The following is a 15,430-nucleotide window of genomic DNA, read 5'->3' as shown; positions in this document are numbered from 1 at the left end:
TTAGAATTTATTCATATATTTTGAACAATGGAGTCCTCCATACTGTAAAGGAAGATGTCGTGTATTTCCTTTAATAATCCTAATTATTATTTGTATGTGCCCTCCATGCTTCCATACCAGCATACCGCGCCATGTGTGGCCGACAGAGAGCGCTGTGCGCTTCGGCACGCGGAGGGAACCACCTGGGCGTTATCTCTGAACCTGCTCAATCGATAACCAGACCCAACACAATTTCAGCACTCAGACACACTGAGAACCGGTCACCTCCTGCCAGCACAGCCTCCAGCCAGTCGTGTTGACTTCAACAGAGGCGCAACAGAGAAACTTGTGGAGGAGGTTCGTTAGAACAGATTAATTACTGCCGGCAGAAGAGGAAGTTGAGGGTGTGTAATGGGTTAACTGCGGAAGGCCTCGCCTCACCTTTAGCGCGCGTCACCCGGCTGTGTGAAGTGGCCCCACCATCCCAGTGTCCACAGGGGGAGAATCACCGCCTCTCGCCGCCGCCTGACGCGCATCCTCGCCCGGTCGCTCTCACCACATCCTGTCGGTCTCCGCCCCGCCGCTCCGTCATCTCACATATCCAGGAGACAACTGGAGGGACAAGAGTGATTTACCGGAACCATGAAGGACCGCATGCAAGAACTTAGACATGTAAGTTACTGTGTGATTCTCTTAAATAGCCAGCATCCACCTGTTCAGTGGAAGAGAGGCTTTTTTTTTTTTTTAGAGGATGTTAGAAGCGTATTGAGCGCGCTGATGGAGCAACAGTTGTGACTCTCTGAGGTTTGATGGAGGCTGAAATTGTGTTTGATCAACAGGCGCACATTAGTGCCAGCCTCACTGTACGCGTAAAGCAGGACAAAAACCCAGCTGAGATTAATGATTTCACGTGTTTAATCAAAGTCAAAGTCTTTTTCTCTGTCATTCTCACACCGGAAAATCACTTTGATTCTCCTGCTTATGTTCTTTCAGGAATTCAAAAGCTATCAGAGGATATCTGTGGGACTCATGAGGGAGTTCAGACGATACACACTTTGGACTTGATGGTGAAATGATCTCAAAAGGCAATTTTACTTCATATGCAGGGTTCATTTTTTTTTTAGTATTATCTGGCATCGTTTTACAATCCAGAAAGAGTTGGATGGCAAATTATTTAATCGGTGTGGAAATGTGTGTGTGTGTGCGCGCGCGTGTGGTTGTAATAGGAATTTGGTCCCAGCTCGCGCATTTCACCTGTTAAATGTCCGCCCTCTGCGCGTCACAGGCGGTCCTATCTAAAAAAATAAATTAAAAAAAGCTGTTAACCACCCACACCCAGCTCAGTGGTTGATGCTTCTCCACACCTCTACCCTCCATCCTGCGTCCTCCAATCATGAAAATAAAAACCTTAAAATGTAGGAATATCTTTATTGATATAATAAATGAATTAAATGCTGCTGCTCAGATTGATTTGTTTCTGAATTTGGGGATGAAATGAGGAGGATGTATCAAACTCTATAGGAATGCTGCTTTTGAGCTTGATATAGGTTATAGTGTGTGTGTGTGTGTGTGTGGGTGTGTGTGCATGCACGTGTGTCTGTGTGTGTGGCGTTAAAGTGGCCATTGTCAGAGCTGGGTAATTGGCAGTTAAGCTGTGGAGAGAGAGGGAGGGCAAACAATTTACGGCTCCTCAGCTTTCAGTGAAGATCTTGCTATGAATTGGGCTCAAGGGAGACAACAAGCCCTGCCAACTGTGTGTATGTGTGTGTGTGTGTGTGTGTGTGTGTGTGTGTGTGTGTGTGTGTGTGTGTTTGAGAGAGGCGTGCCTCCAGCCTGTGCCACGCTGCCTCCTCACAGCACTGGAGGAGGGATGCAGTCGTACAATGTCAGGAGAGACAGACAAATCGCCTGAATCTTCTTTCAGCAGCCTCGGAGAGATTCAGTCAAACCGTTCTCTGTCTGTCTGTCAGCCGCTGATTCTATTTTCTTTCATTGTTTCTGATCACATCTTTCATGTCTGAGAAGTGGCTGCTGCTGCTGGAGCTCCGGCCAGGCCAATTTCAGGCGATCCGGACCAAATAAAATCAAAGTAAATTGCGAGTCACAGTCACAGTCAGTTATTTCCCATCAGCACTAGATTAATATTGTTTTCCATTTACAGCCTCGATTTAATGCAGCTTCTTCAATCACATGTAGATGTCTCGGCGGGTCTTGGCAGCGCATTACAACACCACAGAGTAGGAGACATGGAGAGCTCTGATTAATGGCTAATAGACAGCTGCAGCTAATATTGATTCATCTGTCATTTCTCCAAACTAATTGCAGCAGCAAACTGTGAGAATGTCAGAAATCACATCTTCAGACATCTTGTTCTGTCCGACTGATGGTACAAATCCAAAGATATTTAGTTTACAGTGGTGTGAGACCATGAAAGGAAGCACGTTTTCACAACTGAGAGGCTGAAAACGGCAAAGTTTGATAATTTTAACTTGTTGTAACTTCTGCTGAGATTTGCTAGAGATGAGCTAAATGTGTTTCTATCAACACTTGAGCTAAATTTGTGACTTTAAGTGTGACATTACAGGTGTAAGCTGGCCTGAGAAAGTCACATCGCACTCTCATTATAGGGCATTTCAGACAACATGTGATTTGTGTCAGTTCTCTCTGGACTTTGCTTCTGATTTTCAAGCTGTAAAACTCAGCAGCTGTTCCGAAAATACTGTCATTAAATCACAAATTAGTTTAATAAATTAGTTGCAAGACCCTGACCGTGCATGTGTGGACTTTGATTTACATTGTAAAGTTGTAATAGTTTGGTATGAGATTTGGTTGAGTCACCATCCTGTCAGGGTGGAAGATTAAGGTGTCCCATGATGCTAACAGCAGTTGGATGACGTCTGAGCTATCATTCGCATCCTGCTGCCACCAAGACCAAGACCCACACAAGTGGACAAAAGCTGTTGGATTAATTGTAATCGCATTACAGCTACACGACTTCATGTCTTCTGTCTGATGTTGCTGTGTGAGTGGACGCACACATTCAAGGTAGTTGGAAAACCCCTTGTATAATGTGCTCTGGTTGAGCAAAGCTTCATAAATGGTCCCCAAATATCTCCCAGTGAACTGGAAAGAAAAGTAGTGGATTTGAGAATTTCTGCCTCCGGGCTAGAACAAAATCAGAGAGTTCATCTGTTAAATTAAGTTTCCAACCCTCAGTAAGCTGCAGCTAGACTGCTGGAAGATGTGGATTCACAGTCATTGCGTGGGAAAGCGTGTCCAGATGTACATGACATTTTTGTCCAAGTAAAAATCCGACGCCCAGGCTTTCTTGTTAGATTAAGTGGGATCTTTCTCTCCTGATACCTCAGCTCAGGACATCTGCTGATACTGCTTACACACCTGATATCAGTGCTCTGTAGTCGGCTAGAGTAACTCCACCAACTTTCCATATTACAGGTGAAACATTAAAGGTCTTGGGGAGTAATACTGCATATGTGGACAAGTAGTTTTTGTGGCTCCAGAGGAAGCTGCATGTTATCTGATACATTTTCTCCAGTGATGTCACTCAGTGGGTAAGTTGCATTGTGGGTACCAGGTTTTGTAAAACAATCCACTGGTCTATGGTGCTCCTATAACACAGTTGGACTCTAAAATCAAATGATCATAATTGATACATCTCAACCAGAGATATCACCTTTTTATTCCATGCATTCCTTTTTTAAAACATGGCGCCTATATTACCCACAATGCAACTTAGCCACTGATACCCGTTTTCGACCAAAGCCAACCAAGTGCTGGTTCTGGGCTGGTGTTAGTGCTGGTTCGAAGTTGGTTGTCGACCTTGTAAGAACTGGTCTGCTTTTCCACAGGCACGAGAGTTACCGTAGAGTCACGTCATTCTGTCACTGCATACGTCAACAGTTTCTCGGCATTGTGAGGAACAACTACGGCACTACTCTTTACAGGTGTTGCTTCTGGCTTTGCACGCTTACATTGGCATCCAAACATGACCTGTTGCTTCCATTAGTAAAAATATTTTTAAAAAAAGTTGTTTATTCTCTTGGGAATAAGTCAGATCATGCCACATTCGCTCTGGTTTTAGAAAAAGGCGGTCATAGGCGGTTTTTAGTTGGTCCATGTTGACGATAACACCTCTCTCAGCCCCTGACGTTAGCGGAAGTACTCCCAAAGACCATTAGACACACTTTAATGTGTAGAATGAGTGGAGTTACCCTTTAATTAATATTTCATATTTTCACAATTATGTGTGTCTCGTTTGGATCTGGGTACTTCCATTTATCAGGACTTGTTCTCTCAGTTAGATGTTATTATCATATTTAGGGACCTTTTTGTCTTCTAGTGTGAAAACATATTCCAGAGATATCACACTAGTGTTAATTTTCTCATACAAACTGAGCACGACTGCAGCTACAACAAGAGAACTGAGCTGTGCAGATTTAGTTGCTTCTGTGTGTGTGTGTGTGTGTGTGTGTGTGTGTGTGTGTGTGTGTGTGTGTGTGTGTGTGTGTGTGTGTTTTCGGAGTCACACTGCAAGTTTACTCACCCATGTGCTTGTGTGTCATATTGGCAGGAAATTGAGTTTTGCTCATATGTGTGCGAGGGCGCGGGTTCTGCTCCAACATTGCCCATATGCACATAAAGCTACTTTATGAGCTCAACACCTGCCTACGACTGCGCTGCTCGAGTAGCTCATTAGCCTGCTGCCGAAAAACTGCCAGTCTCAATAAGTGAAGCGGTCACACGGCCTCTCTCCTCCCCTCACCTCGTCCCATCACTCCCAGTTGGCCAGGCTGTGATTTAGTGACAGATGGCGCAGATAAGATACGTTTGTCAGCTGAAACCTACAGGGGGAAACATGCTGATGAGGTTATTAAAGATTTCAAGCACAGCAGCCACTGTTATCAATCAAATCTGAGGTTTTTCTTGACATTTTATCAGCTCTGACTTTTTCATCTCCATCTCTTTTTAATAATAACCCTCTCTTCTCTTTCTTCCATTATGGCTCTTTGCTCTTTCCCTATCAGTGAGTTATCAGATGGCTTCCTGTCCTCTCCTACATTTTCCCTTTCCTTTCTCCCCTCTGTCTGCTCTGTGCAGCCTTGTTAGTCAGTGTTAGTATTGGTTCAGGCAGCTCTTTGTGAGTGTATATGGCCTGGCCACTCACTGTCACTGCCTGTTTGGCGTAAGAGTGACACATTAACTAATAGGATGGATGTGGAGCATCGACTCAGAGGCTCTGTGTGTCTTTGACTCTCTCGTTTCTTTTCATGATCCCTCTCTATTCCACATGTTTACCTCTTTTTAATTCTGTCCTTGACCCGATCTCAGCCGGTGACACTTCCTTAGCGACACAAACAAGGCCACTTTGGTTTCTGTTGAGCTGAACACTAATCGAATAGGGTCAGAGGTTTTATTTGTTCTCGTTCAAAGCGTTGAGCCTCTGTAAACACAGCAGCTGACTGATTGTGCGACGCAGATGAGCCTTTATCCTTAAAATCAGCGGTTAAGTAGCAGCAAAATGCATCGTCATCTTCCTATGTTGTCACTATCAACTGCAAAGAAGGCATACACACTCCCAAACATTATTCATCAACACACAGAAGCTGAATAATTACATTAATGAGCCATGAAATGAGTGTGACCGATCTGGCATTTCACCAGGGAGTTGTCTGTCTTTGTCAACGAGCTGACAGTCGAAGTGATATTCGATATCTGTCGGCTGCTAATAGGTATTTTTAAAAATGTGAGAATGGATGTTCCATTGAATTGTCGTGCGCTACACTGTCCTGATCCGTACCAGCGAAGCATGAAATAAGAGCTTGTATTCACATTTTTTTTAGCTGTCTTCTGCTTCCGTGGGATATCTGCTGATGGTATTTGTGGTGTCGTCCGGGTGGTAAAATCTTGCTGCGTGTTGAGAAGCAACTCCTGAGGCGTCAGCTAATGGAGATCCTAATAATAAATATAGATGATTCTGTAATCAAACTTTCCGCATCTGCTGTGGGAGAATTAGCTCAGGGTCAGCCTAGATTTAATTTGTAATGCTCCGACCTCCGCTCTCCCATGAATTGTAATCGATGGCAGAGCAGTGTTTTGATAACGCCTCCTATCACAGATCCTTGTTGCAGATTACGGCTGTGAACTGTCACTGACCTCATTAGGCCTGAAGTAGCTCTGCCCATGTTGTGTGATAATCTTTCATAATAGTAATAATATTATGCTTAATCTTACCAGCATGAGACTGAACAGGCACTTTTAACTAACAAGTCCTCCAAAGTAAACAACAAAATGCAACTTTTGACATCTATTCATCTCCAGAAGGTCTTACATAAGAGTGTTCTGATTTGTCATTACAACCCTCTGTTACAAACCAATAGCCTTAGCTTGCATTGAGCAGAGCCGGAGCAGCAGCTCATCAATCAGATTAGAATAGCAGATCCATCTTAAATTTCAAGCCCACCTTGTTCAAAGTAAAAAAAAAAAATGAAGTAACATTGTCAGCAGAGGTTGATGAAAAAACAGTGTTGACGTTATGTCAAAGACCTCTATGTGCTGTGTTGCAGAGATGTCTACTGAAGATAGCATGCTAACCAGCCGTCCCTGTTCCCGATATCAATTTGCCCAGCCAGAGGTGGTATTGCTGTAGTTTCAGCTGAGAGATAAAAGCAAGCTATTGATGTGATAAATGAACAAAATAAACTCACAAAAATGTTTAGAAATTAAATACCGCTTCTTCTGTTTTTCGTACCAAATAACAATACAGCCGTACACCTTCTGAATTCAAGTTACTCTCTTTTACCGGGAGATATTTGGGAGATATTTTCCTCTGACGGGTGAGACAGTTGGAGATTCATGTCAGAGCAATGGTGGCAAACAGTGGCGAGCTAATACGCAAGTGTTGTGTTGCGACAACCCTGACAACCCCAAAATCGTAAACAACGCATCGCCCAAACCTAAATCAATCTTGACGCAAACTAAATAAAACTCTCCATAACACTATTGGTTTGTCTTTACGTATCACCTCCAGGTTGGTTGAAATAAATCCTCAATTCATAGAGTAAGATGTGCGAATATTCTGGCTCCACACTCTATTTTAACCGCTGCTGATGTACGACTCTTGTCATCCCAGAAATCATAGCTTTGGTAAGTAAATCACCTCTGCTCTGTGTCCCCTGTCTTCAAACTGACCTCCAGCAGTCTTGGAAGCTGTTTTCAGTATCACTCGCACATCAGCCTGCCAAATCCAGCCAGCTGGGCCCCGTTGCCACTGGTGACTCCACCTGTGATCTGAGGTCACCATCTAGACAAACTCTAGTGCCATGGCTAAGTGAGACATGAGCGGATTTGCTAACTGTAGCTAGCTCCAGCCAAGAATATCTAACAAAGAGCAGCTGTTATTCTGGTGGTGTGGTGCCCTCAGTGTTTTTGGAGCTACTTTTGAAATGGCCATATTCTACAAATAACACCCTCACTCAATCCATCAAGGCACAGGAACTTGGTTTGGGGCTTGAAGAGTTGGAAACAGCCTAAATTGCACACACACTGTACTGCTACATACACTGCTATAGCGTTAGTTCTAACTTCATACTCATCATCACTCACAGAGTTCTCGACATTTATACATATTTAAGCTTTGAAAACATCCTTTAAACACATTTTTAAAAAATTCCCTCACATTTAGGCCCGACAGGGTGTCTGTCTTCTGTTACACTGGTGGAAACCTTTGTTTATGGCGTTTTACAAGCAAAAATATAATAATATAGTTTCTCAAATGTGGAGGCTTTCTTGGTCGTTTTTTTTTTTTTTTATCTTACTTTTGTGCTGCCGGTTGGACAGAACAAGCTGTTTGAAGACCTTGATTACCCTCAGGAAACTGTGATCAACATTTATTTGTGTTTTACTATTTTCCGACATTTTACAGTTTATTGAGAAAGCAATAGGCAGATTACTTGATAATGAAAATAATCTTTTGTAAATGTCTTATCTTCCACTTTCAGCCTGTTTTCTGATAATCTTTTTGTCTCTCCTCTGCACTCTTGGTCCCATAGCTCCTTCATCACTCCATCTTGCTGCCATGACTCTTTTTTTTTACACATCCTGCCATTCCTTGACATCCGTCTCACTCTCTGTTACATTTCCTCCCATATCTGCTATATAATTGTGTTAGTGGCACTTTGGTGCTGTCATAATCCTTCATGGTCAGGGAGCTACAGACTGAGGCGCTCTGAATATATTCCACAGGGCAAGAAGGGACTCGGGTTGGGGAGAGGCGAGTGGAAGTAGTGACAGCACATCGCTTTTCTCTGCCTGTGATCTGTCATTGAAGTTCAAGTGAAGCTTTTATGACATTTTCTCACCCACTCCCACAACGCTGATCGCTGGCCGACCACCCGCAGCTGCCTACACGCGTGTCCATGGCAGCCAAGTTTGTGTGTGAGCATCCTCAACAGCACGTCATTTATGTATTCATATCCATACTCACAGCCAATTATGTGCTAACAGGCCCAAATGGAAGTAAGCATCCACTATTTAGTGTAAAAGGTCAGTCATCTCATCTCTGTGGCAGAAAGAGTTATCTCCGTGAGAATTGGCAGCTGCAGACATTTGAATTCCAGCCTGAAATTGATTCTCATTGATCTGTGGTAAGACGTGCTATTATCGCATTACAAGTCGTTATTTAACCTTTTATAGTGTGGCACTTTGTAAATTTGTGTTTAGGCGTGTTTAAATGGCATCACTTTGATGATTACACTGTTAAAGGTCAGACAGATGTGAGGGAGGCAGAGGGCAGATGAAAGACAGAGGGAGGAAAAATGGGAGGAACAGCAAAAGAGGGATGAAATCTGGGAGGAGGAGATTGCAAGATGTTTCTCTCAGGAGCAGGTAATCCGACCAACCCAGTCGCCAGAATAAATGTTAGCGATGTACGTTTCTGCAAACAATGGTTATGTTATGTTGCATCATTACATTTCTTTAGGATCAGTTTAGAATTTTGTTTTGTCACAATGCTGTGCTATTATGCTCTTGTTGGGTTTAGGCACAGAAAACCACTTGGTCAGGGTTACGAAAAGATCCAGTTTTCATTTAAAATACCTGTTTTGTCACTACAAACACAGCTGGAGATGTCCCATCCTCCAGCCAAAGATATCAAGTTGTCTTGCTACAAACGCTGCTGCACATCTTCCCAAGGTCTCCCCAGATGTATCCTATGGTGGCATCCTTCCGAAGTGACAAAAACATCCAGCGATTTCACACTTACAGAGGTTGAGATACCGTCTACTGCCTTTACAGTCTTCTCACTTGTAACCCCACCACCATCCCCTCCACCTCCAGACACGAAAGTCACGCCACAATCACGTAATGAAAACATGAAAAGACACGTTTTGTAGATACCTGCCATTTCTACGACTTCCAACATTTTCCTCTGGCGACAGAGCTGATAAGACAGACACAACAGGAAAACATCTAAAGGGGAATATTGATTGGATAAATCATGCTGGTGTGGTCTTAACGGGGGATAGTGGGATGTAAAGAAGAAAGAAAGACAGTGAAGGCGTTCAGAGGGAGAGCGAGACAAAGGTAACTGAGTCCATGTTGTGTGGGCCAGCTGCTGTAGGGAAGCTGAAGTCTGGAGGAAGGAGAGCGAGAGAGAAGGAGGCGAGAGGATGACGGACAGGGAGAATAAGACAGAGAAAGGAAGATGATTAAAGGGGGAGGACATTGAGGAGGATTGTTAGGGAAATGAAATTGTTGCACATGCACACACTTTGACTCTGTACTGCTGCTGCTGCTGCTGCTGTGGTGGCAGTGCTTCATCTCTTCTCCACCCACATTCTCCTTCTTCGTGTATCTGCTGAACTCTGCTCGTTGCGGGCAGGGTTGATGAAATCTTCTTGTTAACCTCGGCCAGATATGTTTTTCACTGGAATGCAAAGTGTATGTGCTCGAGAAACTAGATGTACATCTATTTGCACACAATTGTATAGAAAATAGAAAATATAACAAGTCCCAGGACAATTATAACAAGGAGAATACAAAGAATTAGATGTGTGCTTAACACGTGCTGGCAGTTGCCGGGTAGCAATGAGAAATTTATTTTAGAGAAGTTTACAAAATGTGCATCAGTACAAGAGATTGAAAGACTGGGGGTGTCAATGGTTAACAGTTAATCTGTGAGAATATGTTTTTTTCTGAGTAATAACCAAGCAAAAGCAAAATTTACCGAAACTGAAATTCCATGATTGAGAAGCATATCCCACATTTCCTGAAATGGAAAACGCTACATGTGGAATAAGGCCTAATTATGAGTATTCATACTGAAAAAACTGTTTAAATAACCTGCATCTGACAAAAATGAATGTGCAGGTAAATATAGTCATTGTGTCCATCTAATAAGGGTTATGTTTTCCCAAACCAACAAATAATGAGTGATGTAGGTGCCTTGTTGAGTCGACATGGAGGCTGCAGCAGAACTTATAGGGGCAGCTAACTGAATGTTTATTACATAGATGAATGAAATACACCATTTTAAGAGTGGTTATTTCTTAAAGTTGACATTTTCAGTTGTTGTTCCAACTGGGAAATAGCCACCAAGGAGTAGAGCACCAGCATTTGGATTGCTGAAAAACTTGGCTCCAAACTTCAGAGATGTGGAAACAGGCCAAGATATTGTGAATGAAAGGCAGTTGAAGACTTTTGAAGGTGCTCTTGTCCGTTTCAGCTCAGTCTCTGCTGTTTTCATCATAAAAAACTCCAAAAAGAGACTAGCTAGCTGAGCATTCAGCAGCTGCATTGCCAGATATTTCCTCTGGAGTTGTTGGAGACCAAAAACAGAGATAAAAGGAGATTTTATATTGGACTTACCTTCAGGTGCAACCCAGAATGCATCTCAGAACGAATAACCATTCTACTCCATATCTGCCTGATGTGCAAATAGGCTATTATTTAGAAGTTTGCCACAAGAACTTCATTAGGTTGTTGTCTTCACAGGTTACCCAAAAAAGCAATTAGGGCATGTTGAATTTGATGTCAGTTTCTTGCTGTGAATAGTGCCAAGTCTGCTGAAATAATCATTAGAAAGAGAAGGCTGAGAGTTTAGATCTCTACTTGTACGAGATTTAAACTCAAATGTCTCGCCACAACAGAAGAATCGATTTTCTTTTCCGAGATTGCTCCCACAATTTGTACTCAAGGGTGTCAGTGTGTGCAGAAAACGCTGGGGCTTGTTTGAAAAGTGCTGCAGCTTATACAGAATATATCAGACCAAAATTATTGATCCGTATTTTAATAAGCTAGCCATCAGCAGGAGTGCATTGATCAGTAACACTAAATATGGAAAAATGCACATTGTTTTGTTCCAGCTGATTGCATCCGCAGAACTGGACACAGGCAATCAGTGAACACCCTGAAAAGAAGACGGAGACCTTGTGATTTGTTCAGAGATTGCTCCTGGTGTTGCCGTCAGTGAGGAGACAGCGCACTAATGTGAAAAGAAGTGACCGAGTTTTACATTTGGCCAGCTCAATCTATCACTTCCTGTGTCCCCTCGTCACCCACGCTGCTCCCTGCTTGTGTTATTATCCTGTCTCGATAGCCCTGAACCATCTCCTCCTCCTCCATCAGCCGGTCATTTACTCTGACAGTTCGTCAGTCATGAGACCGGTTTGGTCATTGTGGGTTTTGCTGTGTCAACATCAGCTGTGTGCCACGATGCTCTGCTAATTTTGATACACTGAATCATTGCAGAATCATTTTATTTAACTTTTTTAATTTACATTTGTGTTTCCTTTGTATATATATGAAATCAGTTCACTTCCTGCACTTATAATAAAGCCACTCTGGATATGAGGAATCAGCTTCATGCAAGTAAAGATGAATTTTCTACCGCCAGCTGCTCCTGCATTCACACACACTGTAGACCTCTCAGCCTGTAGGTGTCCTGAGGGTTCGAGCATGGGAGCAGGTGAAGACATGGCCGTGTGTGTGTGTGTGTGTGTGTGTGTGTGTGTGTGTGTGTGTGTGTGTGTGTGTGTGTGTGTGCTATTTCTATGTCAGTGCCAGGTTGGTAATTTTTAAAAAAGATCTGTACTTAAGTATGATTACTGTCACAATACTGATATATTACGATAAGAAAAAGATGATAGGATAACTTTTATTAGTCCCACAATGGAGATACTGCATTATTACAGCAGTAAATGGAACAGCAAAAATAGAGAGCATCAATTAAAACAGCAATAAATATTAGTAAAAAAACAAAAACATTTAGAACAAAAAAAACAATATAAAAAAGAAACAGATTTTTACACCATTGCAGATTTGGTGTTACGAAGTATACGTCTCAAACACTACTCAGTAGTATTAGTTGCTTTTAAACCATTGATGTTTAATGCATTATCAATAGCAGTCACTCAATTAAAGAGGTTTCTTTTTCTCCAACTTCAGTCTACAATACTCCAAAACTCTCCAAACCTGGACCTGCTGCAGAGTTTTGGGGGGTTTGTCTGTATGTCAGGGTTTTCACTGGCCTGTTTGTGATTGGACAGCCTTATTGGCTATAAAAATGCAGATGAAAGGTTTAGATATGAATTCAAATTTTTCTCAAGTATGATTTTTAAAGTAAGTGAGATAACATGGTGTTATGCATGCAAGTACCCCAAAGATGACTTGACTTAAGAAGATGCATCAGAGTTAGGTCATTAATAAATTCAGTTTTCATCTAATCTGATTACTTTTGGATTACGTCATAGTCAACCTTTGAAAATATTGAACTTTATAGTAAAAGAAATGGAGGCAGACACAAAAGAATTGACTTTCACAGATCTTCTTTTTCTCTCTTTAAACATCTGAAACATTTTCAGTGTAACTAAAATGCATTTTGCATATTCATCATCGACTTTTGGTCAAATTAAGTTACCATTGCAAAATCAGTAACACATTTTTGATTTTTTTTTTTAAGAAATTCCTGACAATGTAATTATCTATAACTAATCTAATTACACATTATTTCAAATCTAATATGGGCTGATAAACCTGTTTCTTAAAATCTAATAAGTAATACTTATTGGATGGTATCAGTTACTGTCTAACCCTGGCATTCACATCATCTGAAAATTAAAGACGGCTGTATAAGGATAATGTGAATTGACAGCGTAGCTCTTATCAGATAAATGTGGGTTCTAACACCGTTAACAACAGACTTTGGTGAATGTTGAACATCGTATTTCTTTGTCTTTTCCAGCACTTCCGTGTTATTAACTTGGACAGAAAAATCAGAATTTCCAAGCTGTTTTTTACGTCTTTGATGTTGACGCGAACACTATTTACAAGTCGGAAACTGGTAATTACAGTAATTACTGGAAACATATATGCAACATAAGGCAAAGGTTAGGGGCTGGAGACTGCTGTGTTATGCCAGTGAGGATTCAAACGACTATAACAGAAGAGGAATGTGTGTGAAGTGAATCTCTACGACCTGAAAAAAATCACCTGAGTTTCACGTCTCCTGTGGCTGTATTTAGATAGACTTTGCAAATGAAGCCAAGATCCAATTTTTATTGTTTATATCTTTGTATTTATCTACTGTAGTAAACCTGAATAAATAATCAAATGTTCAAGTATGTGTGTGTGTGAGAGAGTGAGCTCACATCCATAATGAATGTTACCTAGCGGTATTATGATAATAAATCCGGTTATGCTCTCAGTATTCCTCTGTGCAGTTGACACAGATTTTTATGAGTCATGTCTAATGGGACTGCAGGAAGCTGTTCGAAATTGGCTGTAACACAACGATGCAGGAAACAGGTCTGCTTTAATATGGAAACACAAAAGGACAATAAAGCACTGCCCACATGGGTTTTTCCGTCACCAGTTGAGCTGTCACTCACTGCTCTCTCGTTCCCAATTAACCCAGGAAAGTGCACTGACACTCTTTTTCATTTAACCTGATGACTTACACATCGACACACACACGCCGCCTCTACGTCCCCTCACTGCACATACAATTAAACTTTCACAGCTTTCAATAATTGTTGTGCTGCTCTGCTTCTCCTCCTCTTCTTCTCTGTGCTGACATCAGCTGTGATTCCTGCAGCTGCTGCTCACCAGACGTCTGTTTTATCTCTCGCTCCCTCGCTCATGGACTACAGTTCCCTCCTCCTCCTGTTTGCGCTGGATGTGCAGGCACTGCCTTTTGTCTTATGGAGTGACTCCCTGCTGGCACGACGCCTAGAACAACTCCCTAATCTAATAAACAGCATAATCAGGCCGCTGCTCCTGCCGGGGTGTTTAACCCGAGTGTGAGCCCCAGAGGCAGTGTGGAGACCAGGGTTATGGCCTAATGGGGACTGGCCTGTATAGGCCTCGTTCTCTCTGTGCGTTCACCGCCTGTTGTATGTTAACAGTGTGTCAGTCCTGTATGATTGCGTGTCTGGCTCAGAGCGTCTGTTGTGTGTGTGGACAGTAAAGTCCACGTCTGTAGGCTGAGTCAAGCATTGAAGTCCTCCTCGGCCTCTTTGTGGCTCAGCAGGAGCTTCACATGTGGGTGGGAGGGAGGTGGAGGTTCGGGGTGCACCGCTCAGTCTTCTCCCCTTCTGACCACTCAAAGTAAATCCTCCTCTCCCTACAGGAGATCAGCATCTCTCTGTGGAGGCAGAACTCTCGCAGCTTATTTTGAATCCCTGCTTGTCCTCCTCCTCCTCCTCCTCCTCCTCCTCCTGCCTCCTGCTGCTGCCTCTTTTCTCTCTGCCTGTAATCGTCTGCAGCTCCTCAAATACAGCACATTGCCATACCAACACTATTTCTTAATACCATATGGACAGTTCTGCTCCAAAATGAGACAAGGCAATGACACCCACCATATTAACTGTTGTCATGACAGTTGAGCACATACAGGCTCTCAAAATTGGGAATCTTGAGACAGTTCAAAATAATTGTTTTATCTTCTTGTGTTTTTGGATCAAATTAGTCAGATTAAATGTATTTTGAGTGGCGTGATCACAGTGAATCTTCATTCCTCTCACTTCACTTTACACCAGTTGTCTCACCATCTCTCACTGAAGTGTGTCTTCTAGAACTGATTCCTCTCCCCCTGGTCTTCTCCCCATTTCCCTTCATTTCTTCATTGCTTTCCATATCTGTGTCAGCACATCACAGGTTAACTCTCCAAAGAGTGGATGTGTTTGAAATAATGTGGAAATCTATCTCTAATTAAACTGAAAAGTAAACACCAGACATATGCAAATGGGGTTGGGAAGTTTTTCAGTTTAGACACAAAATGTATCATTTGTGAGGGATCCAAAATTCAAGAAGGAGCTCTTTTAACACTTGTTTTCCGCCTGTCTTATGTTGGTCTGATATTTTTGTCTTATCGAATTTATCCAGAGATTTATTCTTGTACAGAGACTTTCCAGCTGGCACTGGACGTTACTTTAAC

The 15,430-nt window shown here is 42.3% G+C and overlaps 1 protein-coding gene across 1 annotated transcript in view; it reads left to right on the top strand.

The window, feature by feature from the left end:
- The first annotated feature begins 173 nt into the window (after positions 1-173).
- stx1a (syntaxin 1A (brain)) overlaps positions 174-15,430 on the top strand; it is a 68,215-nt gene continuing 52,958 nt past the window's right edge. Inside the window, exon 1 of the mRNA XM_030400727.1 lies at positions 174-651. Within this exon, the coding sequence (XP_030256587.1) occupies positions 622-651 (30 nt within the window). The 5' untranslated portion in view covers positions 174-621. The remainder of the gene's footprint in view (positions 652-15,430) is intronic.

This window comes from Sparus aurata, chromosome 2 (genome assembly GCF_900880675.1).
Source record: "Sparus aurata chromosome 2, fSpaAur1.1, whole genome shotgun sequence".
Lineage (NCBI taxonomy): Eukaryota > Metazoa > Chordata > Actinopteri > Spariformes > Sparidae > Sparus > Sparus aurata.
Note: the sequence above shows the minus strand (reverse complement) of the source record. Positions and strands in the feature narration are given on the sequence as shown.